The sequence below is a fragment of the Pocillopora verrucosa genome, chromosome 7 (genome assembly GCF_036669915.1).
Source record: "Pocillopora verrucosa isolate sample1 chromosome 7, ASM3666991v2, whole genome shotgun sequence".
NCBI classification, from domain to species: Eukaryota; Metazoa; Cnidaria; class Anthozoa; order Scleractinia; family Pocilloporidae; genus Pocillopora; species Pocillopora verrucosa.
The window spans coordinates 8,311,597-8,327,430 of record NC_089318.1 but is presented as its reverse complement, the minus strand read 5'-3'; the positions used below and the strand labels follow the sequence as shown (position 1 = coordinate 8,327,430).

Below are 15,834 nucleotides of genomic sequence, written 5' to 3'. Positions count from 1 at the left end.
TTATTTTGTCACCTTATTGTTAACTTTATAGTGAGTATGTCAAGGTCTTTCACGAAGATGGAACTGAACTATTTACCCGAGAAGGTTGCCAGTCTTCGCTTCCATACGGCACTTCACTGGAAATTCCCTTTGGTGTCTCAAGCCATCTGACAGTTGACATTTCCCTTCAGTACAGATGGAGCGCAGTCAGCATACAGTATATTATCTCAAAACAAGGATATGATTCTGGTATGATTCTATATTCGTTGCAATATGAATGCATTTTTTTGCATATTGGATTGTAATCCAGACAAAAGATATGAATCGAGATCGTAAGGTACTATTTCGAATAGACAGGGAAGTTTGAAAGTTTGTTTTATCCCATTATTTTAAATTTTAGGTAAATAGATTTTATTCCAGACAAAAGCTATGGATCAATAAATATCCAAGTACCATTTCGAAAAAACTGCGAATTTTGCTCACCAGAAAGCGACTGTTGATGTTCTATGCCAAAAAGCGCGTCATGTGTAACTGCGTAATTAAGATCGAGCTTTGGTAGTGGGACCTCTCTTTTGAGGAGAATGGAAGAACTGAGATCAGTTTCCATATTAACATGGGTGTTTGGAACAAGGTTTTATGTCCGCTTTTTTTTTTCTACAATTTATCCATCGATTGGTATATAATTTTCATCAGCCATTTTCTTAATAAAAGTGTATTCTGATTTCACAGCCAAACCAATATTCTCTTGGAATATAACTGTGGACAGTATAACATCATCCTCAGCGACGGTGCGCTGGTCAAATTTTCCGCTGCCGCTCTCAATCAATCACTATTTGGTGAGGTTCAAGGAGGTTTCTGGTTTCGGCACACTATTCCAAGTCAGTAGTCACAGCAACTATTATTACACCAACATTCTCAAGGGATACACATCTTATGATGTTGAAGTTTTAGCTGTGACCACCAGCGACGGAAATGTTACATATTCTAGCAAAACTGTATCAATGAAGACAGCAGAGGGTGGTAAGTGCCCCTATGATATTTGTATTATGTTGAAATCGATAACAAAACCGTATCTTTTGAAATCGGAGTAGATCTTGACACGAAGCAATCCTAAATTTTCTCCCTAGAATATCTAGTGCGATACGCAATTTCTGACAATATTCCATGACATTGCCAACCCTAAGCGAAAGAAACACTTGGTTTTGATTGCTCTCAAATTTATGACATTATAAGAAACTATCTCAAAATATTGATACAATCTGTCTTTATGGTAGTACATAAGCATAATAGTACTCATCGTTTCTTAGCAAATTTAAACTTTTAAACTACATGAACAATGATGTAGTGAACAAACAGATTCTATGCATTTACATTTAGGCAATAGAAATCTTCAAAATGTGGCAAGGAAAAGAACAACTGGACGCGAATGCGTCACAATGTTCTTTAAACAGTTTTACTTCCTCCGCGATTATGAATCTGGCGACTGGCGCATAAAAGCATGGAGGTCTTCTATTAATTTATCACCTAACAGATAATAACCATTAGCACTAATGAATGATAACTGTTGTGTCCATATGTATTTTGCAGTTCCCAGCCGAGCTCCGTCGAACGTTCGTGCGGCAAGCCATGGATTGAATGAATTATTGATTCGGTGGGATCCGCTCCCTCACCAATACGCCAATGGTCGACTCTTGGGTTACAAAGTTTATTATAAAAACACCGACTATTACTACTCGTCAGAGATATCTGTTAATACGAGTAACGCTGACGAAACACAGACTGTACTAGGTGGTGTACAGACAGGCAGCCGTTACAAGATTTCTGTAGTAGCATTTACTTCGAAAGGGGAAGGACCCCGATCTCCAGATCTCTACTTAACGAAGGGTAAGGACAAACTCGGTGCCGAAAAGCTATTATCAGATTCTCTCTCTCTCAAAAGGTGCGAATTAAGCACTGACAAGAGACGTCGATATTCGACACAAGGCTAAATTGGTTCCTACTTATGGATAAATCACTTTCTCAATTATCTAATACTATTAGAACATTACATCAGAAAATTGCAATCTACTGTGGACTTAGTTCGCCTCAACATATCATTGACTCTGGAATCACAAATATGAACGGAACACTCTGCTTCTTGAAGCTCTATCAAAGCATTATTGACTGTCAAAATTTGATTTTTCTTTATTTCTTCGTATCACTGTCAGAATATGTTATAGATTTTTAGCGCAGAATGTTTTTTTTTTAATTTAAGGAAAATAGTGTTATGTGATAATCAAATTTCAGACGGGAGGTCCTTAGTTCGTAGTTTCATATTAGCAATTTGAATGTATTTACGAAGGGAATTGACGTATCGTGTTGCACTTTCCTTCACTCCAGATTGCGAAGGCATTGTAAACCAAGTATCTGGTTGGTTATATTTTAGTAATGTGCACTACAGCACTCTCAACTGCAGTGTTCAAGTACAAAACGCTGGAATCCAACATGGATCGGCCCTTATTTCCTTTCCGAGCATATACTTTGGATATTGCAGGTAGTTTGATGGAAGTCAATCCTGATTTTATTTCTCTGCATTTATTTAAAGATAAATGACAGACCACTTTCACTGGCCAATGTAAAACCGAGAAATTGGCCTATTTTTTTAACCGATTAGTCTACCTTCACTAAGCACTGACGTACATTGATCTCGTCGTTTTTACGAGCACTGAAACGCAAGTTTTTACTATGAAAACATAACCGAATTAACAATCATTTGCAAAATGATAGGGTTGCCAGACAGTTACACGATTCACGAGTTGTTTCTCGTTTTTTGCTTCAGTCCTTCTGTACTGACTCGGTGTCTATAATTATTTCACCTTTAGCGAGTATATCAAGATTTTTGATGCCAATGGTGTTCAGGTGTTCCATCGTGGGGGATGTGATTCCACAACTAGCGGATTGTCCGTGGAAGTCCCATTTGGTGATGGGCATAGTATTACGCTCGCATTTCTTTTTTCGTACCGGTATAGTTACGCCAGTGTCCAATACGCGATATTATATCAACCCCTAAGCTCAGGTAACAAAAATTTTGAGTTTATTTAAATTTAGAATTTCCTAAAAAATATTGAAAAATTGGAAAATAATAATAAAGATACGAAATCGTCAGAGTGTAAAAATAAAAGGGCATAGAAGGGCTAACTCGTGGAGAATCGAAATAGATTTCCCAGAAAGGATTCAAATAATTTTTATCATTTTCTAATTGTTTTCTCTCGACTTGTAAGACTTATTTATAATCTACAACTATTCCTTGCAGCTCAATTGCTCCCATCTTGGAATATCAGTATCTCTGATACTACAACCTCGTCGATGACAGTGCAATGGTCCAACTTCCCCATGACAAGTCAGTCCATTCAACGACTTTTAGTGAGCTACAGGGAGCACAATTCAAACGTCAGCCTTATTTTTGAGACTCAAAGTTATTACAATACACATTACACTGGTAAAATTCTTAGGAGTTACCAATACTATGACGTGCAAGTAATTGCTGTGGCGTCAAATTCTAGCAATGGTACATTTTCCAGTAGGAAGGAGATCGCAAGGACAAACGAAGGAGGTAAATTCATTCCATTCTTTCGTGGTTGCTTATCTTCTTTGGATGAAAATAATTTGTACTTACTCCTTGTCATCTTTCTATTCCTTCTGCCTTTCAGTTCCCAGCAGTGCACCATCGAATGTACGCTTGACAAATCTGCAGTCCCATGAGGTGAAGGTTCAATGGGATCCCATACCTCCAGAGACGGCTAATGGAATATTGCTAGGATATAGAGTGTTCTATCAAGAGTACTGGTATTCAGGTTTGCTTCAAAGCATGGATACCAACAGCCCCAAAGTTCACATGCTGATACTAAGGAGTCTGAAGTCAGCACAGAGATACCAAATATCGGTGGCAGCATTTACGTCCCAAGGAGCAGGATCGCAGTCATACTTGCGATACATTACAACAGGTCAGTTAAAACGCTTCTTTCCGAATAAATCGATATGGTAAATTCGTCCTTTCAAAATATTTCCCATACCTTAAATCGTGAACCTTTTTAACTTGATTCTGACAGGTCCGTTGTGTATTCGCCAATTATGATATCACTTCTTAGCAGACTATTGGCATTTCTAGTGCGTAGATGTTTTAACATTGCCCATTATCGTATCTTCTTTTGGTAAATTCTTAGGTTGTGGTGGACCATTAAACCAGTCATTTGGACAGGTGCACATTGGCTCAAACAGAAACTACTACTATTTAAGCTGCACCTGGAACATCGTAAATGTGGGCATACAGCGAGCAGTCGCCTTCATTTGGATAAATGACCTATATTTTTCTTATTCATAGTAAGTAAAACAAGATTCGCTGGTGTTCATTTTGAAAATAAGCATCTAATGCCAACTTTATATCTGCACATAAAACAAAACAACTTCAATTCCATGGGCACCAAAATGAGTATATAATCTCTTAATCGGTACCAAATCAGTTCTGTCAACCATTCGCGTTTAACGCAACCCTACAGTTCGAAGTGGCTGCGTCTCTTGACATTAGCTATTGTATTTCTATGAGTGTCGCTTTGGACAATCTTGAACAGATCGGATTGCTTACGTTGGACGACGTTCTCCATTTTTACACGAAGCGTAGTGCACAGGCGTGCTTTATACATTACGAAGACGGCAACTTGGCATAAAAAGTTTTGCACTTTCTAAAATTGATAAACACCTGCCAGACCGTTATTTATGAGGTTTTACTTCCTCTATTAAAAACTTTTAATAGAGTATCAGAACAACGTACCAGGCTTCCAATGGACTCATTGCGTATTTTGCTACGGTGATTTCTCTTAGTTTTTGAAACCGTCAAATTCACGCTTGAGTTCAATTATTGGCACTTATTTCACACAAAGAAAGAGAAAAACGAGCGAGCCTCTACGCAGATCTTTTAGTATCCATAATTTTTGGCCAGTTATTCTTGATCAGAAACAGGAATGGGGACCGGAAAATTATCAGGGTTTTATTAAAAAAGGTTACGGGGAGTCTAAGGTAACAGGCATCCCATCAAAGAAAAAGAGTATTTTTTAAGTCGCTTCATATCACAGAAACAAGATATTACGTTAGGCAGTTATGGGACCCTTGGCCTGTAGGGATTAACCTTAATTTAACATGAGTAATTGTTTATGTTCGCAGTGACTATTTAAAGATCCTGGACGGAAATGGCTCTGTAGTTCTACATCAACATAGGTACTCTGGTATTCAGGAGAACATTCACTTAGAAGTTGAGTTTGGAAACGCTGGGAACATCACCATCCAAACGTCCCTTTCGAGTTCATACAGTCACTTTCAGCTTAGCTACGGGACTTTGAAAGGAGGCCTCCAGTCAGGTTGGTATTTGGAATATCGATCTTCCACAGAGTCAATTACGTCATTAATTGTAATTGGTTACCCCTCTGTATCACCCGAAACAGGAGGACGTTTCTTTTCTGTTAAAGTAAGCCTCCTTTTCAAATCTTGTTAAACTACAGAATTCAGTACATGTTAAATACCAGAAGCTTTGTTTTACCGAGTTGAATACGTTCACGTAGGTCTTCTCAATTCAGAAACTCGTATCACTGGAAGGTGAAACGTCTCAATAAGCGACCAAATGGCAATCTGAATAAACATTAATTGAAGTTATGACCTTCCGGTTAAAGGAGAAGGTTCCATCACATCCGGATTGGTTTATAAAAACATTATGTTATTGAGGGTGAAGCCATACTTGTGAGAATATTTTTTTTTAGTTTGATAATCACATTCAACATCCAAATGAAACCTTTTTCCTTTGCGGAGAAGTTATCACAATCCACCCAGAACTTTGCCTTATGCATGTCTTGTTAACCATTGACTTATCGACTTCCAGCTTTGTCGACTGCAAATTGGAACGTTACAGTCGGAAATGTCACTTCTACAAGTGTCAGCGTCTTCTGGATGAACCTGGAATTATTGATTGGTGAACAAGTTTTGCATTACATCACTTTAATAAGAAGTGCTAATGGTAGCAGTGTCTTAAATGCTCTGATCACGAGTGGAAACATCACGTCTGGGAATATTTCCGGGTTATCAGCATACACGGAGTATCAAATAACCATTGTTGGCGTTGGAAGTGACGGGCAAGCGCACAACAGTTCAAATTCAACATTTTGGACAGAAGAAGGAGGTAAAATTCACCTAACTTGTCAGCTCCGTAAATTTATCGTTTCATTTTCAATTTTCCAGTTTCCAGTTTGCGTTGTCTAGTTTTCAGTTTTAGCTTTCAGTTTCCAGCTCGTTGCGGTAACGAGAGCAACCCTGATTCATATTTCGAATGACTCACAGCTGAAAAAGTTGCATTCAATTATATTTTAAGGACATTTCTAACCCGTTGATATAAATATTGTATCATTACACATTTCGGATGCTGCACTACCGAATGTACAATATATGTTACAATTATTCGTTCCATCTGACTCTTCATAGCCGATTGGCAAGTGACATTTTTCTTTTTCCGCACCATGGAAATAACGTGAATTAATTTTCCTTTTTCAGTTCCCAGCAGAGCCCCGTCCAATGTTCGACTGTCGAACCTACAGCAAAATGAGATACAAGTACAATGGGATCCACTTGCACAGCATTATGTAAATGGACGACTACAGGGATATAGAGTGCGTGTTTATGAGTATGAATATTACTATTATGGATTGCTTGTACAAACTTTGGAGACCGTTGGCCCCAATGTTCACATGATGAAAGTAGGAAGTCTGAAAAATGCACAGCAGTACAGAATAAGCGTGACAGCTTTTACTTCGAAGGGGGAGGGCCCACAATCTTACTGGCGATACATCACAACAGGTATTTTCTAAAATAGCAATCTCAAAATACACAAAATTTGGTCATGAGGAATTTTGGAGATTCTCTTTGATATAGACATTGCAGTTAAATGAAGCTGCCGAAGATCTTGAAGACTTTATTCAAAAATCGCTAACTCACATACATTACTGTTTTCAACTATTATTACAATATGAGTTTTCAAACCTATCTACAACAAAACAAACGTCGTTTTTATTGATGATGGTGATAGTTATACTTGAAAAGTCTTTGATCGAAGTACTGTTAACTACGTGGGATATTGATCAAATGTCAGTGGCACAGTGGCACCTCCAACGTTTAAAACCATAGCGCAAATATTTTATCGTCCTCCCTGATGATGCCGTAGAACGGCGAAAGCTCGGAGTGAATAAAGAAAGAACCTCAGTAGCACTTAAAGGCTTCACTGATTTGATCAATATCCCACATCATTACGACATGCTACTAAAGGACACGTTCAAACGTTTACTGTTAACTACTTCGACGAATTTGCATCAGCGTTAGGTGGCTTACTTATAACTTTTTGCAGATTGTCATCTGCTTTTAATCCACTACTATAAAATAAGTAGTTGATGTGATGGTGTCAAATGCTTTTCTAGGTTGAACGCATCCTAGAAACCAGGAAGAACATAAGACAAAGAAATAAAGTGTAGTTATACAAAAATAATTCTTTTCATTTCCGGAGATGTTTTCTTATGCCTTGCCGTCTTCTCTTCCCCAGGATGCGGAGGAAGCGTAAATCGGTCATTCGGCGTGATACAAGTTGGACGAAGGGGTTACTATTCAAGTTCTCTAAGATGTAACTGGGCGATTGGAAACTCAGGAATCAACCAAGCCGCCCTGATTGTATCTTTTGAAGATCTATATGTTTCAAGCTACTAGTAAGTGATGCAGATTATTAGCGCTGAGACACTCTACCATGCTGTGCAACCTCTTAACCATTTATACTCTATAGTTGATTAGATAAATGCAGAAAAATACTTGTAAATCTTCCTTGAAAAAAGGGAAATCGTTGGAAATTGCCAAATTAAAATCTGATGATTAACCAAAAAATTTTAAATTTTAACCATTTAAAAAAGGTTAGTTTCTTTCAACCCGAGTTACCTTTCCTACGAAATACTTTACAGACCCTGTAAGATACGGTGATGGGGGAGGTGGTTCATGTCATTTTTGTTGTTGTTATCGCGTGAGACAAACGAACCTGGTAAGGGACTATTTCACTATGGGGCTGCTGTAGCTGTAACATCAAAGCATTATCACGATCAGACAAAAACATATATATTTTTTTAGTTTCAACCAAGTTTGATAACCATTTAAATCGAAATTTCAGCCTCACGTTTACGTAGCTCGTGTATTTAGGGAATATTCCTCGAGCCTCTTTCCTTTTTTAAACGGGTTAAAGAGCTGACCGACCCTCCTACCCTGATCTTATCAGTGTTATGTGTCTATGAAAAACGTTTTTCTTTACTTTGACAGTGAATATGTAAAGATCATCGATGGAAATGGGCTAACAGTATTTTATCACAATGGATATTCGTCTTCTCCTTTGAAAACGTTCTTGCTCGTTAATTATGGGAGTGGAAATAATGTCAAGGTGCAGATTTACTTCTATAATAGGTGGAGTCAGTTCAAGCTTAAATACGGAATCGTAAATCAGGACCTTCAGTCAGGTGTGTTGTTATTTCTTCACTAGATACCTTGAACGACGAGAATTTCCAGCTGCATTCACTTGTTTACCTTTAGGATGTAATACATTAATTCCAGGTGACTTCTTATGTAATTGTTATTTCCGATTCCGATGCTTCCTCCTTTTTCCAGTATAAACGTGTACTTTGTAGTTGTTCTCAGAACAATACTCCTCAATAACTATAATGGATTTCTTTGATTTCTTAGCTGCATTTGTCTCCAACTGGAATGTAACCATTGGAAACACCACAGAGAAAAGCATCGGGATCCAGTGGGAAAATTTGAACGAAGTGCTAAATCAGCAAATTCTTCACCTCTTCGGGCTTCTGCAGACCTCCAATGGAACCGTTTTGAACGCCAAGATCATGTCTGGAAATATGACTTCGGTTGTATTCGATGGACTTTCATCTTATAAACAATATTCTGTGGCTATTATTGGCGTTGACAATAACGGACAAGCCTATAAGAGTGCTAATATCACAGCCTGGACGGACGAAGGAGGTAAATGTTGAATACAAAATGGCAATTAGTGTCACAAAGTTTCTCTCAAAAAATATTATCGACGCTATTAAAATGGTTGTGTGATGGTTATCTCATCTCTCATGTTCAGTTTCGCTAGTTGTGTACATGCACAGCTCTTCTGGTGCGTAATCATAGAAACTTGACCAATAGAGGTAATTTTAGTGTCTTCAAGATAATCAAGACTTTTCCACAGTTACAACAAAGAATTAACTTAACCTTTCTTTGATTTCACTTGTTTTTATATTTCAGCCGTGGAGGGAGTTTTTTCAGTAACAAAGTCATTATGGATATGCATAATCCGTAATTTTCAACTCAACTTGTAAATTTCATCTATGGGGAAACATTTCGAAATCTTCGCTTTTCTTCATTTTTCATTTTTTCATCTTCTAAAAGTCGTATAAATGCGATGAAAGAATCAATGGAGAAAGGGTTCCCTGCACTACTTCATCCCTCTCCTGTGCATGTTTCCTGACGCTTCGGATGCCAGTTTCTCCGTCTGATAGTTCTAGGAGCAAAAATTGGCTAAATAAATAAATAAATAATAAATAAATAACCCTTTTTATCCCCTTTGTTTTTTCAGTTCCCAGCAGAGCACCACTAAACATCACCTTCACAAATGTTGAGTCTACTAAGCTAACTGTCCACTGGGACCCTCTTTCACAGCAATATGTCAATGGAAGATTGCTAGGGTACAGAGTTTACTTCCAGGTGTTCACTTATTATTATTCTCCGCTCAAGAATAACAGCGTAACCGTCAACGCTACTAAAATAACTTTGACAGGATTAAATCCAGGCCAACGGTATGATGTTTCTGTGGCCGCCTTCACTTCCAAAGGTGAAGGACCAATTTCCTACCGCCACTACGTCACGACAGGTAGGTCCATAAACGAATATCACTTTGCGAACATGTATCAATAACAGAATTGTTCTAGAGTAAATGGGGAACAATCTTTTAGTTTATCTTAAAAGGCTCTGAAGTGGTTTCATTGTGGTTCAGTTCCCGCCTTATGCGATTGATATTATTCGCAAATGATATCTAAGAATGCTTTTTGAAATATAGAATTTAAAAAATTATGATTCAGTTACAACAAGGCAAAAAATATGATCTTGCCCATTGCTCATATCATATCTTAAACCATCAATTTTGTTGTATATATTAGAGCTATATTCTAAGAAATATTTATCAAAACTGGACTAGTGCTTTCGCCATTTTCCGATCCCTACAACTTCGTGATTTAGATGAAATCAACAATTCACTCCGGTAGTCGTTGTATCAATGCTTAGGACGTAGCCCTAGGAAAATCAAAGCGCGCCAGTTGCTGTGATAATCTGAACATTTATTAGCAATTGGTTCATACGTCAGCGTGCTACGCCTCGAGCAACTCTTACGTATCTTTCGTGCTCTCCAAACTTCCCGCGTGCTCTATATCTCGATGAACCAATTGTTTTATAACACTTTCAACCCGATGGGAATTTTTTTTCTCAAGGGATTTGTTTGCTGACGTCATGTCCGTGCACAATAGGAATATGAAGCACGCTCGCGCAATTAAAATTTGATTAGACAAATTTGCTAGCTATGTTATAAAGCAATTTATTAAGTAAGACTCGTTTCTAAAAGTCACAGAAGCGATAAATGATAGTCTATCAAAAATAATGTTTCATTTTTTTTCTTAGCTTGCGAGATCACTTTAAACCAATCCGCTGGACTGATAGATGTGATACATACAGATTATAAGAATCTATACTGCAACTGGACAATCGGCAATTTTGGAATAACGAACGCGGCTGCCCTTTTTCTATTCGACCAACTTGCCTTTGTTTCTTGCAGGTAATTAATATAAGTTTTCAATAATATCATCACTTTATGGCGAACCTTTTTACAAATAAGAACGTGTACTCGTAAGACAAGTATCATCCTATAAAAAAGTGAAAACAGTTGTAAATGCACTTTTGAAAGCTGCTAAGAGTTTTTTTTAAGTTCTTATAGCTTATAAACAGAAGCCTCTTAATTAGGAAATTACGAAGGGCATTTATAGGTGTAGTATAGCGTTCCTGTTGTGTGCCAGTTTCAGATATAGCACCGTTGTACAGTTACCACCATTGTATTAATAACGAAGCTATTTACAGCATGCTGGAAAGGATCGAAGATTGATGCCTCGTAATTTGTTTGTTCTCATCATGTGAGCCAAGTATCTTAACATAGATCTCCGGAAAAAAAACAACAACAACATGAGGTGGACGGAGTCTTTCTCGGTTTTCACAGGATCATGAGATATCTAGAGTAAAAACATAGAGAGATATCCATCATTCATATACCAACGGAAGTTTTTTTCGAAACGTATTCTTGAGCTATAGGTATATCTATTGTTCGATATATCTGATAACTACTGCTGTCACAATAGAAACTTGTTACTTTTCAGAGAGAAACGAGCATCGTGCTCTTTCTTTTTCCGCTATAGTACAGGAAGGGCATTTTAACTTTTGTGTTTTTTGCCATTTATTTCAGCGAGCATGTGAAGATTTTCAGCGGCAATGGAACCCTCGAATATCACAAACAGGGTTGCTGTCCTAACAATCCAGGATCCTATGTTGAAATTCCTTTTATGCGATCCAATAACATTGCAGTCAATATTTTATTGACTCGACTACAAAGTCGGATAACATCTCACTTTGTGATACTAAAACATGGCCTACATTCAGGTACGAAAAAATGTTACTTGTCATTGTGCTTTGAATTTGCACAGTCTCCTTACTTTTTAAATCCTTTATTAACATCCCGTTATTTGATTCGATTGCTGGCTCTAAAGGTTTGTTTTTCTGCCTCTGGTGTCCATTTCATCGCTTGGTGTTACATTTTATGTACGAAATTCTTCAGTTATGCCTGAGAAGGAGTAACCACCTCTTTAATTTTTACTCACCTCTTTTTACTCACCTCTGTAATTTTTAGCTACTTATACTCCTGGCTGGCTAGCGTCAGTAGACAATATCACAAGCTCAAGTCTTTTAATTCAGTGGAGTAACCTAACCAGCTTTATAAATCGAGGGATACTTCACTACATCGTCCTTCTCTCATCCTCCGATAAAAGCGCACCACACCATGCTATTGTAGATGGAAGTAGACTTGATATAGAAATTAACGGACTGGACCATTCACAAAGCTATCAAATGGAAGTGTTTGGAGTGGACGCACTTGGCTATTGTTACAAGACTCTGGAAGTGAATGCTACTACGAAAAATGGTAGGGCAATACCGTACGAGCTCAGGTTTTTTCTACGTTACGCGTATGGGTGGCCATAGGAAGTTGTGCGGCCAAGTGTGCCAATAAGATGTAAACTAAAATTGTCCGTAGAGCTTGCGGGAAGAGACTTTTAGCTGTGCACGAATTGACTTGTTGACACTCTATCGGAAATCTACTCACAAACTGCCCTTGGATAGCAGCAACTATCTTATTAATTTGTGTGAATTTAATTCCCTAGCTCAGGTTATACGAAGATGGGATGACGCTACGCACTGGATAAATCGCCTTTCGGTGGACAGCAAAGAATGTTTTGTAACATTAATCCGCTGGATGGTGATTTATCCTTTGGATAGCGTTATCCGTCCTTTGAATAACTGGGCCCTGATGGTGATTTCCTTATCGAGACCTACTCTGTGTCACGCTACGCCGAGAGCTATGGATAAACATCGCTTAAAGATTCGGCGATAAGATGGGGCAGTAAGAGATAATTTTGCTCTATTCGAAAAATTAATCAAAATCAAAATAGTAATTTTAGACTTTAATGCGAAGTACAGATGCTTATAAATTTATCAGGATGGCGAAGAAATCTCGGTCCACGCCACAAGGACTCAAGCCAGAAGCGATCGCGTGGTCAGATACTCTATCAAATGAGTGACAGAGAAGGCCATAGAAGGATTAATCTAACTTGTAATATAATAATTAGTAATATATAGAGCCGGGAAATGATAAAAATATTCAAACAGGTTCATTCTGAGACTTTTTGCTGAATTGTTGCTTGGTTCTTTTTCAGTATCATGCGGATATCGACCAAGTGGCATGCGTATTGTTGGTGGGTCAGTCGCCCCAATCAATAGCTGGCCCTGGCAGGCGATGCTGCGGGACAGTTATGGTTCGCAGTTTTGCGGTGGTAGTTTGATACATCCGTTATGGGTTGTCACAGCTACTCACTGCGTAGAAGGAAAATCCGCGTCGTCGGTGAAAGTTGTGTAAGGAGAAAATTTGCTCCACGCTTACCCGTCTTTTAAACATGAAGCAATTGGCAATCGATAGTCCTAATAGTTTAGCAAAAAGGGAAGTTTTGAAAATGCACACAATCCTGCACGCTGGAAATTAATTGAAAAGCTGGAAATTTCACCCTTGAAAAACAGAGACTCATAAAGGGAACCACCGTCAATTTTTCAGACAGGATTTACTTTTCAACAGTGCAATCAAACCTTGATGTGCAGCAAGGTGACTTAAACCGTCTCCCGTAAACGGTTAACTGACACTCAAAATGTTTTTCAAAGATTTCTATCGCATACTTAACTCTGCAGTCTTTTCTTATTGTACAATTGATAAGATACATTGTGCTTTGATTGATTTCAGATTGGGGGCACATTACAAAACTTATGGTAATGTCAGCACAGAGCAAAGTTTTGATGTTATAAAAATAATTGAACATGAAAGATACAATAGTCCAAATAGCTGGAGCAACGACATAGCTCTACTACAGTTATCAAAACCGGCTAAGCTTGGAAAAGGAGTTGGGCTTGTTTGCCTTCCGGATACAAGTTTTCAGCTTCCTTTCGATAATCCTAACAAAAAGTGCTGGATAACTGGCTGGGGTACACTTTCGTACTATGGAATCTCTCCCAACGAGTTGATGCAAGTTGATATACCTCTGGTATCAAAACAGCGCTGTCTTGCGTCATACCCAGGTAAAATCGATGACTCCATGATATGCGTTGGCCAAGATCAAGGTGGAATAGGAGGTTGTCATGGCGACAGCGGTGGACCACTTGTATGTGAGTTCAGTGGAAAATGGTATCTGGAGGGAGCTACTAGTTGGGGAGGATTGCCCTGCGCAGACCCATTGAAATACACTGTATATGCCAACATTCGCCATTTAAAGTCGTGGATAACAAGCAAGATGTCCTCTTTCCCTGTTCCTGGTTTAACGGCGTCCAACCTATCATGCAATTTTGACAATAGTCTGTGTTCGGGCTGGGAGCAGTCTTACTCAGATGATTTCGACTGGACGCGACGTTGGGGTTCAACTCCATCTTCGTCCACAGGACCATCCTACGACCACACTAGTGGATCAGGTGTGTACTTGCTATCATACGAGTCAATGGGCTGCACTGTCCAAGCTTATCCTGACCCAGAAACTTAAGCGTTAAGAGACTATTCATTTACGTAATTCACATTCAAAAGATATTGGTCAAGATTATCCAACCGTCTACCATTGCTATGTAGATAAACTATTTTGAAATATATGTTAACCTTTAAAGATGAATTTGTTTAATCGACTGAGATGATAACGCAAGTTGACCAACATAGTTGACGTTTGAAGCGTTAGTCATTGGTCAGCTCTACTTCCTTACCTACTTACATACTCACTCACTTACACTATGCCATCTTTCCGTCACATTGGCCATTCGATATAAACAAACTCGTGCGTTAATGTTACCAATGAATTTTGCAGTACCTTAGATAGAGACATCATTGTAATTTTTTCATTCGGTTCTGTTTTATATATATACGCATACATTTCGTTACTATTCAGGATATTACATGTACATCGAGGCATCGTCCCCTCGAGTTAATGGTGATAAAGCAAAGCTTGAGCTCTCCTTATGCGGAAATGGAGATGAGGCTTGTCTTACATTCTACTATCACATGTACGGATACACCATGGGGACCCTGAATGTCTTCAGTGGAAAAAAGGTTGTATTCAGTGCCTCAGGAAACAAAGGCAACTACTGGCAGAAGGCCGAAAGAACTATTTATTTGGACAAAGTTGTAAGTCACAAATGCAATATCATTTTTTTTTTTTTAAACACCCTCATAATCCCAGATGTAAATAACTCTTATCTGAAGTGATTGCTTATCACAACGCAATCTAAGCAGGGTGGTTTGTGCGAAAATATAAGATCTTTGATTACAGCATGAATAATTCCATAAGGTAAAGGATCGTTGACAAAGTGGGGTAAAAGTTTATTGTCCAGTTACACAGCTCTACAGTCGGTCATTTATAAAACGTCCTTTACTCAAATTTTATCCTAGGTCACGTTTGAGGGGATAGTAGGATCATCTTATGAGGGAGACATTGCCATTGATGACGTTTCGATTAAGAGAGGACGCTGTCTTGGGCAGACAGCGTATCCAACATTACTTCCAACAGTTGTTACATCACCAGGTGCATAGCATGAACATTTTGATAGACGCTACGCGTGTTTCTCTCTTTTACTCTCACAATCTTGAAAACTGCAGGGCTAAGTCACTCAAAATCAATTTTCACGGGTTATACATGTCAACAAACACCCACAAAGTTTTCATAACGAGCTCACTCTCAATAGCATCTCCGGCTAAAACTCTTTTCCACCCTTTTTACACACTTCACTTTCCAAATTTCCTTATTAATATTAATACCACACTCAAAAAATGAGACTTAATTTATCTCAGTTTAAATTAAAAGGTTCGCTTCCGAGCTCGGAGAAACCACCCACGAGAATATAGGAGACAGTTCTTACCTTGTAAGG

At 38.4% G+C, this 15,834-nt stretch overlaps 1 protein-coding gene across 3 annotated transcripts in view; it reads left to right on the top strand.

Moving 5' to 3' along the window:
* The window catches only part of LOC131781954 (MAM and LDL-receptor class A domain-containing protein 1), a 41,526-nt gene that overhangs the window by 19,172 nt on the left and 6,520 nt on the right, over window positions 1-15,834 (top strand). For 2 of the 3 annotated variants that reach the window (XM_059098661.2, XM_059098659.2), the window contains exons 22-43: window positions 32-228; window positions 709-999; window positions 1,567-1,863; window positions 2,359-2,512; window positions 2,841-3,034; window positions 3,272-3,571; window positions 3,669-3,962; window positions 4,182-4,338; window positions 5,173-5,369; window positions 5,885-6,181; window positions 6,550-6,852; window positions 7,589-7,748; window positions 8,344-8,537; window positions 8,761-9,054; window positions 9,656-9,949; window positions 10,750-10,903; window positions 11,582-11,775; window positions 12,023-12,313; window positions 13,104-13,299; window positions 13,679-14,397; window positions 14,859-15,094; window positions 15,359-15,491. In XM_059098661.2, coding sequence (XP_058954644.2) covers window positions 32-228; window positions 709-999; window positions 1,567-1,863; window positions 2,359-2,512; window positions 2,841-3,034; window positions 3,272-3,571; window positions 3,669-3,962; window positions 4,182-4,338; window positions 5,173-5,369; window positions 5,885-6,181; window positions 6,550-6,852; window positions 7,589-7,748; window positions 8,344-8,537; window positions 8,761-9,054; window positions 9,656-9,949; window positions 10,750-10,903; window positions 11,582-11,775; window positions 12,023-12,313; window positions 13,104-13,299; window positions 13,679-14,397; window positions 14,859-15,094; window positions 15,359-15,491 — 5,546 coding nt within the window. The remainder of the gene's footprint in view (window positions 1-31; window positions 229-708; window positions 1,000-1,566; window positions 1,864-2,358; window positions 2,513-2,840; window positions 3,035-3,271; window positions 3,572-3,668; window positions 3,963-4,181; window positions 4,339-5,172; window positions 5,370-5,884; window positions 6,182-6,549; window positions 6,853-7,588; window positions 7,749-8,343; window positions 8,538-8,760; window positions 9,055-9,655; window positions 9,950-10,749; window positions 10,904-11,581; window positions 11,776-12,022; window positions 12,314-13,103; window positions 13,300-13,678; window positions 14,398-14,858; window positions 15,095-15,358; window positions 15,492-15,834) is intronic. The other variant, XM_059098660.2, reaches the window with a different exon arrangement.